This window comes from Thunnus thynnus, chromosome 22 (assembly GCF_963924715.1).
Source record: "Thunnus thynnus chromosome 22, fThuThy2.1, whole genome shotgun sequence".
Lineage (NCBI taxonomy): Eukaryota > Metazoa > Chordata > Actinopteri > Scombriformes > Scombridae > Thunnus > Thunnus thynnus.
Genome location: NC_089538.1, coordinates 4,519,894 through 4,534,635, shown reverse-complemented (window position 1 = coordinate 4,534,635; position 14,742 = coordinate 4,519,894). Strand labels below are relative to the sequence as shown.

Genomic DNA, 14,742 nt, shown 5'->3' with positions numbered 1-14,742 from the left:
AACTGTACACCAGCTCGTACCTCTACTGATATGATGCAGTATAAACTAACCTGTATCACTCTGTCTTCTCACAGGTGTTTCTTCAACAGGCACACTTGTTGTGACCCAGAGTCCTGATGTCTCTGTCATGGAGGGGGAGACGGTAAACATTGCCTGCTACTGGACAGAGACGTTTGGAAGAGTTGAAAGAGTGGGAGTTAACTGGCTGAAAAATCAAACAGAAATTAAGAATAAAAATGGCATCATCTCAACAAAAACATTTCAAGGATCTCTGCAGAAGGAGGCCTGCAAATGTTCAACCTTGACCATTTCAAGTATCACCAGAAAGGATTCAGGGATATACTTCTGCAAGGTGTCTGTAGAGATACCATTTTTCACTGAGGCTAAAGGAAAAGGTACTGTCATCACAGTTAAAAACAGAGAGAGAACAGATGAGAACACACATGACGATGCAAAAGACAACACAGCTGGTGGTAAGTGATTAAACATCCAACATACAAAGTGTTGCAGTGACAATGACTAGTTGAAAATCAACATTTATCACCTTTGATGAGTGTGTGATGTTGAGGATAAAAAGCAGCAGGTAGCTGACACTGTATAAATCTACAAGTGTCTCTGCTTTCATTCTGACGTTTTGGCGAATTAGTTGTCCACACAGCAGACATCAAAGCTACTATAATTCTTCAAATCCTATTAATGAAGCAATCATTTCCAAATAACCACCAGCACACTTATAATAAGGCTTGAATTTAGTGATTGAGACCATGACTTAGTGTGTAAATTGAGGCTCTTTGAATGGGAGTCAGTTGGAGCATCTAGTGGTCAACAGTGGTATTGCCTTTTAAGGTACTTCCACATTGGCTTCAGCCTTAAGTTGTTGTAGTTGCTGCTTGTTGTTGACACAAGCCCTAAATACTGATCCCTCATGGAAGTTGATATCGCCTTCCTAGTTAGCATAAGTGTGAGTATATGAGCCTGCAAGGGCAAAATATGAGCTATGAGGAATGGATGAGTGACACTGCAGCAGATTGGAACGTTTGAACTGAGTTCATTCCTCTAGTGTGGCCGTAGACTTTTAGTCTTGTTTTCATTTAAATGCAGAAATGGATGTCAGGTATTTGGTTAAAATAAACACACCAGGTACAATGTAACTTTCACTATAATGATCAGGACTATGCAGTAGCAGCATACATGTTACAGTGTGTTGAGATTCGTGAAGCTGATCCATAAATGTGTTCATGTTTCAGCCACTCTGGAAAATACACCTGTTTCAGCCCACAGAAGAGAGGAAGATGAAGAGGAAGGAAATGAGACAGAAATAGTTGCAGAGAGAAGATGAAAAGGATGGTGTCATCTAATGATTACATTGTCTTGATTAGGATACATTTCCAAAAATGTAGAAAATTTTATTAGTGCTTCTGTCACCTTGACTACTGTCACTCTTTGCTTTCTGGCAGCAGTAAAAATTCTGTTCTGTGTTTACAGCTCGTCAAAATGTGTCTGTCAACGTGTTAACTTGTGGTTTTGCACACCTCTGCGATAACTTGTGAGAAACATCAAAATAAAGTATTTCTATATATATAAAGTAATTCTTGGTATGTGTTGTTTTGCGTATGTGAGTTCAGTCAGTGTAAGGGACTTAGCTGTAGAGAGATGAGTATCAGTAGTCAGTGGTGAACCAGTGTGAAAGGATGAAGTTTCCTCTGGGCAGCTTTCTTCTCGTCACTCTCTGTGAACTCCCATCTTGGAGTAAGTACCAATACAGATCATTTTAGCCTTTCCTTTCAAATCACTTCTGTATTTTTGTTGATTTTAAACATGTCATGGGATCCCTGCTATCCATATTGTATCACTTTGTCTCCTCACAGGTATTTCATCAACAGGCACACTTGTTGTGACCCAGAGTCCTGATGTCTCTGTCATGGAGGGGGAGACGGTAAACATCACCTGCTGCTGGACAGAGACGTTTGAAAGAGTTGAAACAGTGGTAGTAGATAGTAGTAGATTTTTGATTTTCTTTATTTTCTCATATTTTATTGTTTGTATTTCGTTTTAATCAGTATCTTTGAAACATGTTAAATACAGAACAATTGTGCTCTGCCTGTATTTTCACCAATAAAAAATCATTACAAAAAAAGACATGTAAGTGGTATCAATCCTCTCATGTAACTCTCAGAAAGAAAGAGAAGCAGCATATTTCCCAAAATGTCAATTATTCTTTTAATGGGGGAAATGTCCAGTTGGTGGAGCAGCAAACACTGGTTTGCTACGTAAAAGAGCTTTTACATTCTCTGAAGCTTGACAACAATTTGGAGACCAAATGAATTTGTCCTTCCGCAGATCAGCTGAAGCAACACAGATATACATTCAAATGGAGAGGCTGATGTTTTACACTGATTTTGATCGAGGCGACCACAGCTTTCAACCACACTGACCCCGTGTGCCACACTGGGACTTTATCTATTAAATCAGGTTGTTACTGATGTGTTCCTCACCTGTTGCTCCATTACTCTTCTCATGTGACTCTGGGTAAGACAGAAAACAAGTGTAGTGTAAAAAAAACAGAAACATGTGAAGGTTGATGTGATGAAATACAATAATGCAGAACATACTTGAGTGTCTTTAATTCATCAGGAAGACCCCTCCAATGATTGGTTCAGAGCATCCAGACCAAAATCCTTTTAGTAAGATTTTTAACAGCATATAAACCATGTCTTTATGTATTTTAGTAAAGGGTCAAAAGTTTTTCACCTCATAACAACCAATCAGGCCCGCAGATATAAATGTTAGTCTGTCATTAATAAAATTTTCCTCCAAAACAATAATCCATCCACTTAGGTCCAAACCTGCAGCCCATCTGTGAAAACTGCAGTCTACTGTAGTAATGGGAAACATCCAGGTGTGTATACAGTAGTACTCATCATGGATGAACACATTGCTTTTTCTCTGCTCAACTCTGATTCTCTCCCTGACTTGTTTTGTCCTGCTGCGCCCTCAGGAGGTGGAGCACTGCTACAACATCCAGACGGAGCTTTACCAAACATGCTCCACAAGATCAGGTAACAATGCAGGTTAGTGGTGAAAAATGTACAAAACAATAACACCTGACATCTCTCATTAGCATTGTAACACTGAAGTGCAAAGACTTCAGGTAAAGTTGTTTAGTGCAACTTATTTTGGTAACATTTTATTTTACAGGTCACTGCATTTATTCTAATTTCCTGGAAATATTAATAATAATTTGCAGATATGTAACTGTTAAATTTTAAGAGATTTGCGAAACGTTTTGGTGCAATTATACAAATTATAAGAAAGATGGAAAAAAGTTGGTTCATATGTGGATTTATACAGTATATTGTGGTAGAGACACGCTTCAGGCTCCCCTAGTTTGTACTAACTGTGTCACTCCAAACAATCCTCATGTCACTCACACCTGCCCACATTCACCATCCTCAACACTCATCAACAGCCTTCTGTTAGATGATGACTTCAGTTGCTGACTATTTACTGCTTGGAGCACATGCAGCTTTTATGGAGGAGAGTTCAGCTTTGATGAGATAAATGACCATTATTATTATTATTATTATTATTATTATTATTATTATTATTATTATTATTATTATTATGACACATTATTTTCCTACACAATCATCCAGACACATCCAAATAAAGAGAAACTCATGACACATTGAAACAGAACATATATTAATATGAACAACCCAGTAATACAAAGACTGAAAGCAACTTTTATAGCAGACAAGTGACATGAGAAGAAAATTTATGCTGAGGTTTCCATGGTTACTATGTTTGTCTTCAGGTGCATCATTTATTTATGATCATCATTCAAAAATACACAAAACCTAACGGTCAAGAATAAGTTTTCACAAGTCTCACTCAATGATTTGATGAACATGATCTCCTCCACTGAGGACTTCTCACTTCCTGACAAGGACTAAAGACTCACAGAGACTGATGAAAGCCACAAAACAAACTTCCATCATGGAAAATGTGAGATTCGAAAACTTTGAAAGTCTGGGATCAGACAAATTTCCAAAATGTCAAAAACAGCACATTATGTTAGTGAATGTTTTGGGACACATTTAGACCGACTGTACAGACTTATTCATCTCATTTACATCACAGGAACTTTGTTGTTAAGTTCCCATCAAATGTGACTGATTTACAGTTTCACTCTGACTTCAACTTCAAATTTAAAGTTCAAGTTTTATTGTCCTTGAATTAAAATTCTGGTAACACTTTATTTTATTTTATTATTCCTTTAATTGTCTAACAATTTACAGGAAATTTTGGATGTAGTTTGCAGGAATTTAATTTCAATTTAATAGTTCATTTCTAGGACGTTTTTCCGAAAGGGTTTTGCAGTTTCTTACAAATAATTAGAAAAATTGGAGATAAGTGTTGAACTGGTTTAGCTGGTAAGTAGAAGACCGCTGCCACTATTGGTCTTTTTCTACAGACTTCAACCACATGCAGCTCCCACTCCCACCTACAACCTAGTGCAAGCTGCTTTCCCAGCAATGAAGACCAGCACCATGAAGACCAAGACCAGCACCATGAGGATAAAGACCAGCACCATGAAGACCAAGACCAGCACCATGAAGACCAAGACCAGCACTATGAAGACCAGCACCAGGTGGCTTTATTCTTCGCAAATTTCACCCCTGTTGTTTTCTATTTCAGGTCCTCTTGTTGATTTGGGCATCTTCCTGTTAACTTTTTCTCCTGCAGTAAAGTTTCTCACTCTGCTTTATGTGATGCCACATGTCTTTCTTAGGACAAACCTGTCCTGTAATTGGTTATCGTCAATTGATCTGCCAAAGCATCATCAAACAGACCTGAAACTGTGTTAGAAGATGAGCAGAAAGTCATAACATGTATCTGCTGAATCTATTTCCCTGGTTTGTTGTTTTTCTTCCATGGAAGGTCGGAGCATGAAAAAGGAAACCTTTACAAATGTTTCTGTGGTTTCAAAGTGAAGAATTTGATTTTTGTTCCTCATGAATTTTTATTTTTGGAACTTTGACTCTTCTTTGGTTTTGAACATTAGAACCTCTTAAAATAACACAGCAGAGTAAAGAAAAAGACTGTGTAACTGGCTGCCTTTGAGTTTTCTCAACTTCTACAATTTAACAGTGTATCTAATGGATCTGATGAGTTGTGTGTGAAAAACTCTTGTTCCACAACATTTGTCTCAACATTAAATAAGAAAACTTTGTCACTCGTAACATATTGATCTCAAAAACAGCAACACTACAGGAGAGCTGCAGGTTCAATCTACAGCAGTGCTACTCAACACTTCCTCTGCACTTGACCTCAAGTTCTCATCCATATCACACCTCATGTCCTCTCTTCTAATGCACCTGGGAAAGATTCTTTTTGCATCCCTGCAAATCTTCTGCAGATACTGTATGTGCAGACACTTCCACTGTCCCGACTGAAATTCAATAAAGCTTTGCTGGTTTACACAATTCTTGGTTGTACAACAAGTATTTTCTAAAGATAAACCCAATGAAGGGTCAGTGAGTCACAACACTTCTTTGTAGGACTTTAGTGCCTCCTAGTGGTGATATCAAAAATAACACTTAACCTGTGACCATGGATCTGACTGTTTGATGGACACAGAACAATGCTGCAACTCATTTATCTAACAACAAGTGAACTGAAACAACTTCCACCAGGACTGTCTACAGTTTCTACAAACAAACACTTGCGCCTTCAAAATGATTTGAAAGATGGTACAATCACATAAAAACTACATAAATAGGGGCTCTAACCAGTGATGGGAAAAGTATTCAGACCCTTTACTAAAGTAAAAGTAAAAATACAACGATGTAAAAATACTCAATTCCTGAATTCAAAATGTTACTGAAGTGAAAGTACAGAGGTATCATCAGCCACATGCACTTAAAGTATCAAGAGTAAAAGTACTCATTTAGCAGGACTTCTTTTAAAGTGCAATATTATTACAATATATTATATTATTTGTTTTTATCACTATATCACTCCTACAAATACATGTCAAAACATTTTAATGTTTTAGTTTGTCAATGTGGAGCCAACTTTAGATACTTTATACACTACTGGGTAGATTAGTAGTAATGGTACTGCATCATATTGTATGAATGTATAATTTGATTTTTAACTATAAACGGAAAATACAAGTAGTGGGGTAAATAGTTAAGGGGAGTAAGCAACATAAATCCCTCTGAAATGTAGTGGAGTAGAACTTTACAGCAGCATGAAATGGAAAGTAAAAGTACCTAAAATTGTACTTAAGTGCAGCACTTGAGTAAATGTACATAGTTACATTCCACCACTGGCTCTAACCAAAGTAAACCAACAAAATACAGTGTATGACTACAGGTTACACTTATTGGATGCTCAATTGCTGTGATAATGAACGTACTATAAAAATACATCAGGTGAACTTAGGACTGAGTTTAGTGTTAGAAATGGAGTCCATGTTGAAAAAACACAGTCTATGAGAATAAAACCTTGTCATCATCATAATCTCAATACATTTATTTCTTAAAAGAAATACTGACTGTTCCAATGCTTCTCTCCTCAGTATCTATTTAGTTAGTAACCTACTGTATGTCAGCATTTTGAATATAATAAAAGAGGATCTTTGTCAAGCAGAAGAGCAGAATGTCTTTTTTCAAACTCTTTCGTGAGAATCATGTTAAACAGGCATAGAAAGTAATCACCGTCTTTCGAAAAGAGGAAGAAACAGACATTGTGGTTTTTCACACTTCTCTTGCAGGAAAGATGAGGACACTGAAGAAAAGATGATGCCCGGTATGTTTCTGTTGTGTGTGTGTGTGTTCATGTGTGAGCGTATGCTGGGAGGGACTTGCAGCAGATGTGAAGAGATAAGTGTCAGTCATCAGAGGTGAATCATTGTGGAAAGATGAAGCTTCTACTGAGCTGTCTGCTTCTGGCTTCGCTCTGTGATCTCTCATCTTGGAGTAAGTAGAAATACAGACATTCTGCTTCTGTTGTGCAAGAATATGCGCTCAAAGACATCTCTTAAAGGTCAAAATGATGACAGGTTTTTGTAATTATTGTCTTTACCGACTGAATATCAGAATGCTGTAATGCGACTGTAGACTGCCAACAAAAGTAGTTTAAAATATGACTCCAATGAGTAAATGTGTGTTGGTTCTTCTCATATATATATATGTATATACGTTTCTATGGTTTGATACTCCCTTTTTACACTGAAAAATGTTTTTTGTACAGTCACTTTCAGAGCAGTATTAATATTCACCTTAAAGAGAAATGAAAACCTGTGATGTGATGTGATGTTTCAGCACTTTACGGGATGTTCACAATTTTACCCACAATTCAGATTGAATCACATATCCTGTTGAAAAGTGCCAAAAACATATTACTCACTACGTTTAGCTTCTGTAATGATGCAATTTGTACAGTCTTGTGATAAATTACCAAATCATTTAAATCTCTTTACTGTCTCTTTACAGGTGTTTCATCAACAGGCACACTTGTTGTGACCCAGACTGCTGATGTCTCTGTCATGGAGGGGGAGACGGTAAACATCACCTGCTGCTGGACAGGGACGTTTGAAAGAGTGGGAGTTAACTGGCTGAAAAATCAAACAGAAATTAAGAATATAACTAGAATCTGCAACTCAACAAATACATCTCAAGGATCTCTGCAGAAGGAGGCCTGTAACTGTTCAACCTTGACCTTTACAAATATCACAAGAGAGGATGAAGGGAAATACTACTGCAAGGTGAATGTGGAGATACCATTTTTCACTGAGGCTAAAGGAAAAGGTACAGTCATCACAGTTAAAGACAGAGACAACATAAAGGACAAGACAGAAGAAGGTAGGTGACAAAACATTAGAAATTTGTGTGTTGCAATAAGAGTTTACTAGTATATTGATTTTACAGTGGACGGGGCTTTTATTGAAGTGTATTCAGAATGGGATGAGGTCTGTTCACAAAACAGCAATTTATATGACCTCAGTCAAACCTTATTTTCTTGTTGTACAAATATAAATTATAAGATTCATGCACAAATTGGATTGTATGTAAAAAGCATTCACTATCTTTATCTCATAATTGATACATTTGTGTATTTTCTCACAAGGGAGTTTTTCATCTTTTATCGGCAATCCACTTTCCTTGATCATTACCCTGGCTGTAGTGGCTCCAATGCTGCTCCTCACTCTCCTCTGTGTCTGCATACTGCGAAGGAAACAAGGTACAAAGAAAAATGCAGCATTATTATTCAAGTATCAGACACTTATCATTTCCCTACTTACCTCTCATGGGTATCTGCTCATGCAGCTATTTCTGCCTCAGCTTGCCTGAGTCTTCTGCCTCCACCCAAATACACTGGAGGTGAAAGTTAGCGCATTGAAAAATATTTCTTCAGCAGGAAATGGTTTCATGAATGTTCAAAGTTCATCTGTGTGAGTAACTTGGGAATGTTTTTTGAATGAGATAGTGATAGTTTAGATTGTAATTAATGCAATTTAATGTAATTCATTTAATTATTTTTAATGTAATTTTCAATGCTGTGAGTGCAAAAAAAATCTATTCACCTTCAATTTATTGGGGTTGCAGCAGAAAACTCAGAGACGGACATCTCAAAACATGTGCTAAACCCCCCAAAATATCTGCATGACTAGATACAGTAACACTGGTAATGTTAGTGAGAAAATATGTTTTTTCATATCTTTCTTTCATTTCTGCAAGGACACAGAGCAGAGGATTGTAACTTAAACAAAACCTGACATTTAAAAAAAAAGAAAAATAGCCTCCATTTCAAACAAGAACCTGTGTATTGCGGCTGATAAGAAGTCTTTAAAAGTGAAGGTGAGAAGCAGATTGACACAAGAAACCTCCGAGTTACCCAAAAGTTCAGAGAGAGATTGGATGGTCGCCAGCTTTAACAGCTTCATAGTGTGAAACACTGAAAAGCCAATAGCAAAAACAATAATTAGTAGTAGCAAAAAAGAAGAAGTTGTAAAGACTTAAAAGAAGAGAAAATGTAGATGACACAGTTACAGGATGAAATCATGAGCGACAGTGTGTTTTAAGCAACTTTAAGATTCAGAGATACATTTTAGCAAACCTAACAGTTCTATAAACCTACTAGTCAGTTGTCTTAAATTTGAACTGAGGAGTAAATAAAATCGATAATTGATAAATACTAAACCTTACTGTGCTTTAAAGATGACCAACAGGCTCTTCAAGTGAATTCTTAAACCCACATTAACTGATTTTTAAAAAGTTGTAAACCCAACACGAACATATTAGTTTATATAGTTGATATTGCAAATGTGTTAGCAAACATTTGCATATTTACACATCCATCAGATCATCCATCAGAGCAACATTTTCTTTCATTTAGAGTCGTGTTTCTGGTGACCTATTGAATATATGTCCAATATTCACTCTCCTTTTAGCTCTGTTTCAGTCTCTACTTCAAGTCTCTACTACTACTGAAGCAAATATCGGGCTACTTAGCCACTAAATGCACCATGTTACCCGTTAGGTGTTAACTTTGTCTGATTACTGCTTTTATGTATTTTTTTTATTGTGTTCAACAATTTTGACTTAAGTATCCCTTAATTATGACTTAAGTATCCCATAATTACGACTTAAGTATCTCATAATTATGTCTTACTATCTCATAATTACGCAATGCGCTTCTGTGTCATTTTTCCCAACAATTTCAATAATAATTTGTGTGTGTGTGTGTGTTTCATGGGTTCAGCGATAGCAGCCAGGGTGATCTATGAGGTTCCGCACTTTGACTCTGAGGTGGCAGACATGGACAAACACAGCACCAGCTCCTCCAAAGGCTCCTCTCAGTGGGTGAGTCCAATATCAGACTGAAGAAAACATATTAATGTGGTGCTACCCAACAAACATGATCCTGATTCCCTTTTGTTCAGTGTGGTGAAAGAGAAGTCAAATAGTGTGAAAACTGATCATGCTGTCCAATATACTGCATAATGAGTGACCAGAAAAATATTTTTATAATGTAATACATTGTCTTATATACAATACAACAGCCATGCAAGTAATGATATATTATTTAAAAATTATGTTTCAAGACTGTACTTTGTGGTGTTGTTGTGTTAGACTAAATTACAGTATATTCTAACATGTTTTGTCTACATAACTCACACATATGAAAGTGCAAAAGCATATGAAACACCATACAATCCAGTGCAATCCAGTACAACAACATCACAAGCTACAGCCTTGATACGCTGTCAGAAACAATGAAATAGTATGTTTCACAAACTGCAGTAATTGCAACTTCCAGTGCTGAGAAATTATTATGAAATATAACTGACATCCTGTTTCTGATGAATAGTGTCTGTTGCTCACGCCTACTCAGTTTTTTACTGTGCTCATTAGTAAAGGTCTAATCATAATATTGACCTTTAAGCAGAACAAACCATCAGCACAATATGTAATTGCATTTTTTTAAAAAAAAATCTCTGTCTTTCTCAGTGTCAGGTGGTGGTGTATGAATCCTTCGATCACCTTGAACACACAGAGAGTAAACAAAGTTCACAGACTGATCTGAGGCAGAGGGACTCCATCAAGCCTCTGAACTTAATCGCTACAGCAGTGAACTCTTCATCAGATGTTAGAGGAGCCTGATGAGGTGCCCAATGAAGTGCCTAGTACCTCCGCTCCAGGACCATCCACTGCCCCAAACCAACTGTCTGGGGGCTCAAAAAGGCCTAAACAAAAAAAAAGGAATAATGAAGTTCTAATACTTAAAGGAGTACACTGAAAGGCAGGAGAAGAGGTAGAGGGAGCTGGATGAAAAGGAGGAAGAAAGAAAAACATCAGCAGCAGCTGGACACCCTTATTGGCATCTTTGGCAAGTTGGTGGAGAAGCACAACTAGCCTTTTCTTTTTGGTTTGAATGTTTTAGTTCGTAGTTATCAACCCTATGGAGTTGTTTAAGTTCAGTTTTTTGAAAATATGTATGGCTATAAATAACATGTCTGTTTCCTTACATCAAATTATTCTTCAGTTCAAAGCTGACATTAAACATGAGTTGCTTTTTATCCATCTCAGTGCAGTATTCTTTGAATTGAGATCTTCAGCATGAATATTGAAAGTGTTTGCTTTAAGGGAGATTTGTGCATGCAAAACAGAAATGTGTTTAAATGTCATTCTTGAATATCAAAATCCATCACAAACAAGAATCAAAGAAGGCATTAATGTAGTTATTAATAGCTTTATGAGCACACCAAATTAAATGATTTCCACAAGTTGAACAGAAATGTTATAAGGGCAACACAGGGTTGTGGTAGCTGGTATAAATTTAAACTAAAGTATAAATGTAAACTAAAGGAGATTTGACTAAGTCCAACACTTAAACGTATAAAACTTCATCTACTGGATACAATGTCACCTACTTCCCTGTTAAGTCCATTTTCAGTGTATGTGCACTAGAGGCTTAAAGTTTCCACATCACACTTTTATTTACTGGCGCTCGTTTGATTTCAAAGTAGTTGTGATGTCGCAAATCATGCATTCAGGCCCGCCCCTTAAAATCATGTTTTCAATGAGCCCAGAGAAACTTTCCACTTTCAGCAGATGAATGTGAAAACAAACTCTGTACATACATCATTCTGCACAGCGAAGCTCAAACATCCAACTCAAGGAACAAGAAGAAAAACACATTTTTGAGTGGATGGAGACTTTACGTTTGCAAGACACTGTGCTGTTGCACCGCAATCACACTAAATGGAGACTGTGCAGGATGATCTGATGCTATTTGGTGCCAGTACAACAAAAGCTCCATCAGTTTTAACTCTGACTCTAGAACAACCTATGTGGACCCAAAGTGACAATATAGTGAGGTCAAAGGGAGAACACAATTCTCAGAAATGTTTGTCTATGAATTAGCAGCTGTGTTTGTTGAGCTGCATGTCACAAACAACATTAAACATCCAACATACAAAGTGTTGCAGTGACAATAACTAGTTGAAAATCAACATGTATCACCTTTGATGAGTGTGTGATGTTGAGGATAAAAAGCAGCAGGTAGCTGACACTGTATAAATCTGCACTGCACTGCTGACATGTGTCTCTGTGCTTTCATTCTGACATTTTGGACAAGTAGTTTTCCACACAGCAGACATCAAAGCTACTATAATTCTTCAAATCTTATTAATGGAGCAATCATTTCCAAAATGACCACCAGCACACTTATTAGTGGGCTTGAATTTAGTGACTGAGACCATGACTTAGTATTTCTAGAGAGAAGTTGAGGCTTTTGGAATGGGAGTCAGTTGGAGTATTGCACTTTATGGTACTTCCACATTAGCTTCAGCCATAAGTTGTTGTATTTGCTGCTTGTTGTTGACACAAGCCCTAAACACTGATCCCTCATGGATGTTGATATCGCCTTCCTAGTTAGCATAAGTGTGAGTATATGAGCCTACAAGGGCAAAATATGAGCTATGAAGAATGGATGAGTGACACTGCAGCAGATTGGAACGTTAGAACTGAGTTCATTCCTCAAATGTGGCCGTAGACTTTTAGTCTTGTTTTCATTTAAATGAAGAAATGGATGTCAGGTATTTGGTCAAAGTATTACTGGTAATAATAGCAGCTTATGTGTAACTCAGCACTTGCCTTTGTTTTGTGACTTTCAGGTTCTCAGAGGGAGGAAGTGTTAGTTCATGTCCTGCGATGTCTGCCCATCCTCACCCTTGCTGCTACCTTCTTCTACCTCAACAGTTCAGGGACCAAAACACAGCAACACACACCAGGTACAATGTAACTTTCACTATAATGATCAGGACTATGCAGTAACAGCATACATGTTACAGTGTGTTGAGATTGGTGAAGCTGATCCATAAATGTGTCATGTTTCAGCCACTCTGGAAAATACACCTGTTTCAGCCCACAGAAGAGAGGAAGATGAAGAGGAAGGAAATGAGACAGAAATAGTTGCAGAGAGAAGATAAAAATGATGATGTCATCTTATGATTACGTCGTCTTGGTGAGGATACATTTCCAAAAATGTAGAAGCTGTTATTGATGCTTCTGTCATCTTGAGTACTTTCACTTTTTGCTTTCTGGCAGCAGTAAAAATTCTGTTCTGTGTTTACAGCTCGTCAAAATGTGTCTGTCAACGTGTTAACTTGTGGTTTTGCACACCTCTGCCATAACTTGTGAGAAACTTAAAAATAAAGGTAATTCTCGGTATGTGTTGTTTTGCGTGTGTGAGTTCAGTCAGTGTAAGGGACTCAGCTGTAGAGAGATGAGTATCAGTAGTCAGTGGTGAACCGGTGTGAAAGGATGAAGTTTCCTCTGAGGGAAAGGCACACTTGTTGTGACCCAGAGTCCTGATGTTGCTGTCATGGAGGGGGAGACGGTAAACATCACCTGCTGCTGGACAGAGACGTTGGGAGTTAACTGGCTGAAAAATCAAACAGAAATTAAGAATAAAAATGGCATCATCTCAAAAGATCAATCTCAAGGATCTCTGCAGAAGGAGGCCTGTAACTGTTCAACCTTGACCATTTCAAGTATCACAAGAAAGGATGCAGGCATATATTTCTGCAAGGTGTCATGTAACTCTCAGAAAGAAAGAGAATCAGCATATTTCCCAAAATGTCAAATTATTCTGGTAATGGAGGAAATGTCTAGTTGGTGGAGCAGCAAATGCTGGTTTGCTTCGTAAAAGAGCTTTTACATTTTCTGAGGCTTGACAACAATTTGGAGACCAAATGAATTTGTCCTTCGGCAGATCAGCTGAAGCAACACAGATATACCTTCAAATGGAGAGGCTGATGTTTGACATGTCACTGATTTTGATCGAGGCTTTCAACCACACTGACCCCGTGTGTCACACTGGGACTTTATCTATTAAATCAGGTTGTTACTGATGTGTTCCTCACCTGTTGTTCCATTGCTCTTCTCATGTGACATGTAAGACAGAAAACAAGTGTAGTGTAGAAAAAACGGAAACATGTAAAGGTTGATGTGATGAAATACAATAATACAGAACATATGTGATTGTCTTTAATTCATCAGGAAGACCCCTCCAATGATTGGTTCAGAGCATCCAGACCAAAATCCTTTTAGTAAGATTTATAACAGCATATAAACCATGTCTTCATGTATTTTAGTAAAGGGTCAAAAGTTTTTCACCTCATAATAACCAATCAGGCCCACAGATATAAATGTTAGTCTGTCATTAATAAAATTTTCCTCCAAAACAATAATCCATCCACCTAGGTCCATACCTGCAGCCCATCTGTGAAAACTGCAGTCTACTGTAGTAATGGGAAACATCCAGGTGTGTATACAGTAGTACTCATCATGGATGTTGGTATGTATGCAAACACATTGCCTTTTCTCTGCACAACTCTGATTCTCTCCCTGACTTATTTTGTCCTGCTGCGCCCTCAGGAGGTGGAGCACTGCTACAACATCCAGAGGGAGATTTACCAAACATGCTCCTCAAGATCAGATCAACATTGTTCAGTACAACTTATTTTGGTAATATTTTGATTTACAGGTCACTGCATTTATTCTTATTTCCTGGAAATATTCAGAATAATTTGCAGATATGTAACTGTTACATTTTAGGAGATTTTGCAAAACATGTTGGTGCAATTATACAAATTATAAGAAAGATGGAAAAAAGTTGGTTCATATGTGGAGGATTTATACAGTATGTTATGGTAGAGACACG

At 37.4% G+C, this 14,742-nt stretch overlaps 1 protein-coding gene across 1 annotated transcript; it reads left to right on the top strand.

Moving 5' to 3' along the window:
* Positions 1 to 6,828: 6,828 nt before the first annotated feature.
* On the top strand, positions 6,829 to 12,506 carry LOC137174589 (uncharacterized). The gene is made up of 5 exons (XM_067579979.1): positions 6,829 to 6,989; positions 7,506 to 7,874; positions 8,140 to 8,253; positions 9,775 to 9,875; positions 10,524 to 12,506. The coding sequence occupies exons 1-5, from the start codon at positions 6,932 to 6,934 to the stop codon at positions 10,674 to 10,676; spliced, it is 795 nt and encodes a 264-aa protein (XP_067436080.1). The 5' UTR covers positions 6,829 to 6,931; the 3' UTR covers positions 10,677 to 12,506.
* Positions 12,507 to 14,742: the final 2,236 nt, after the last annotated feature.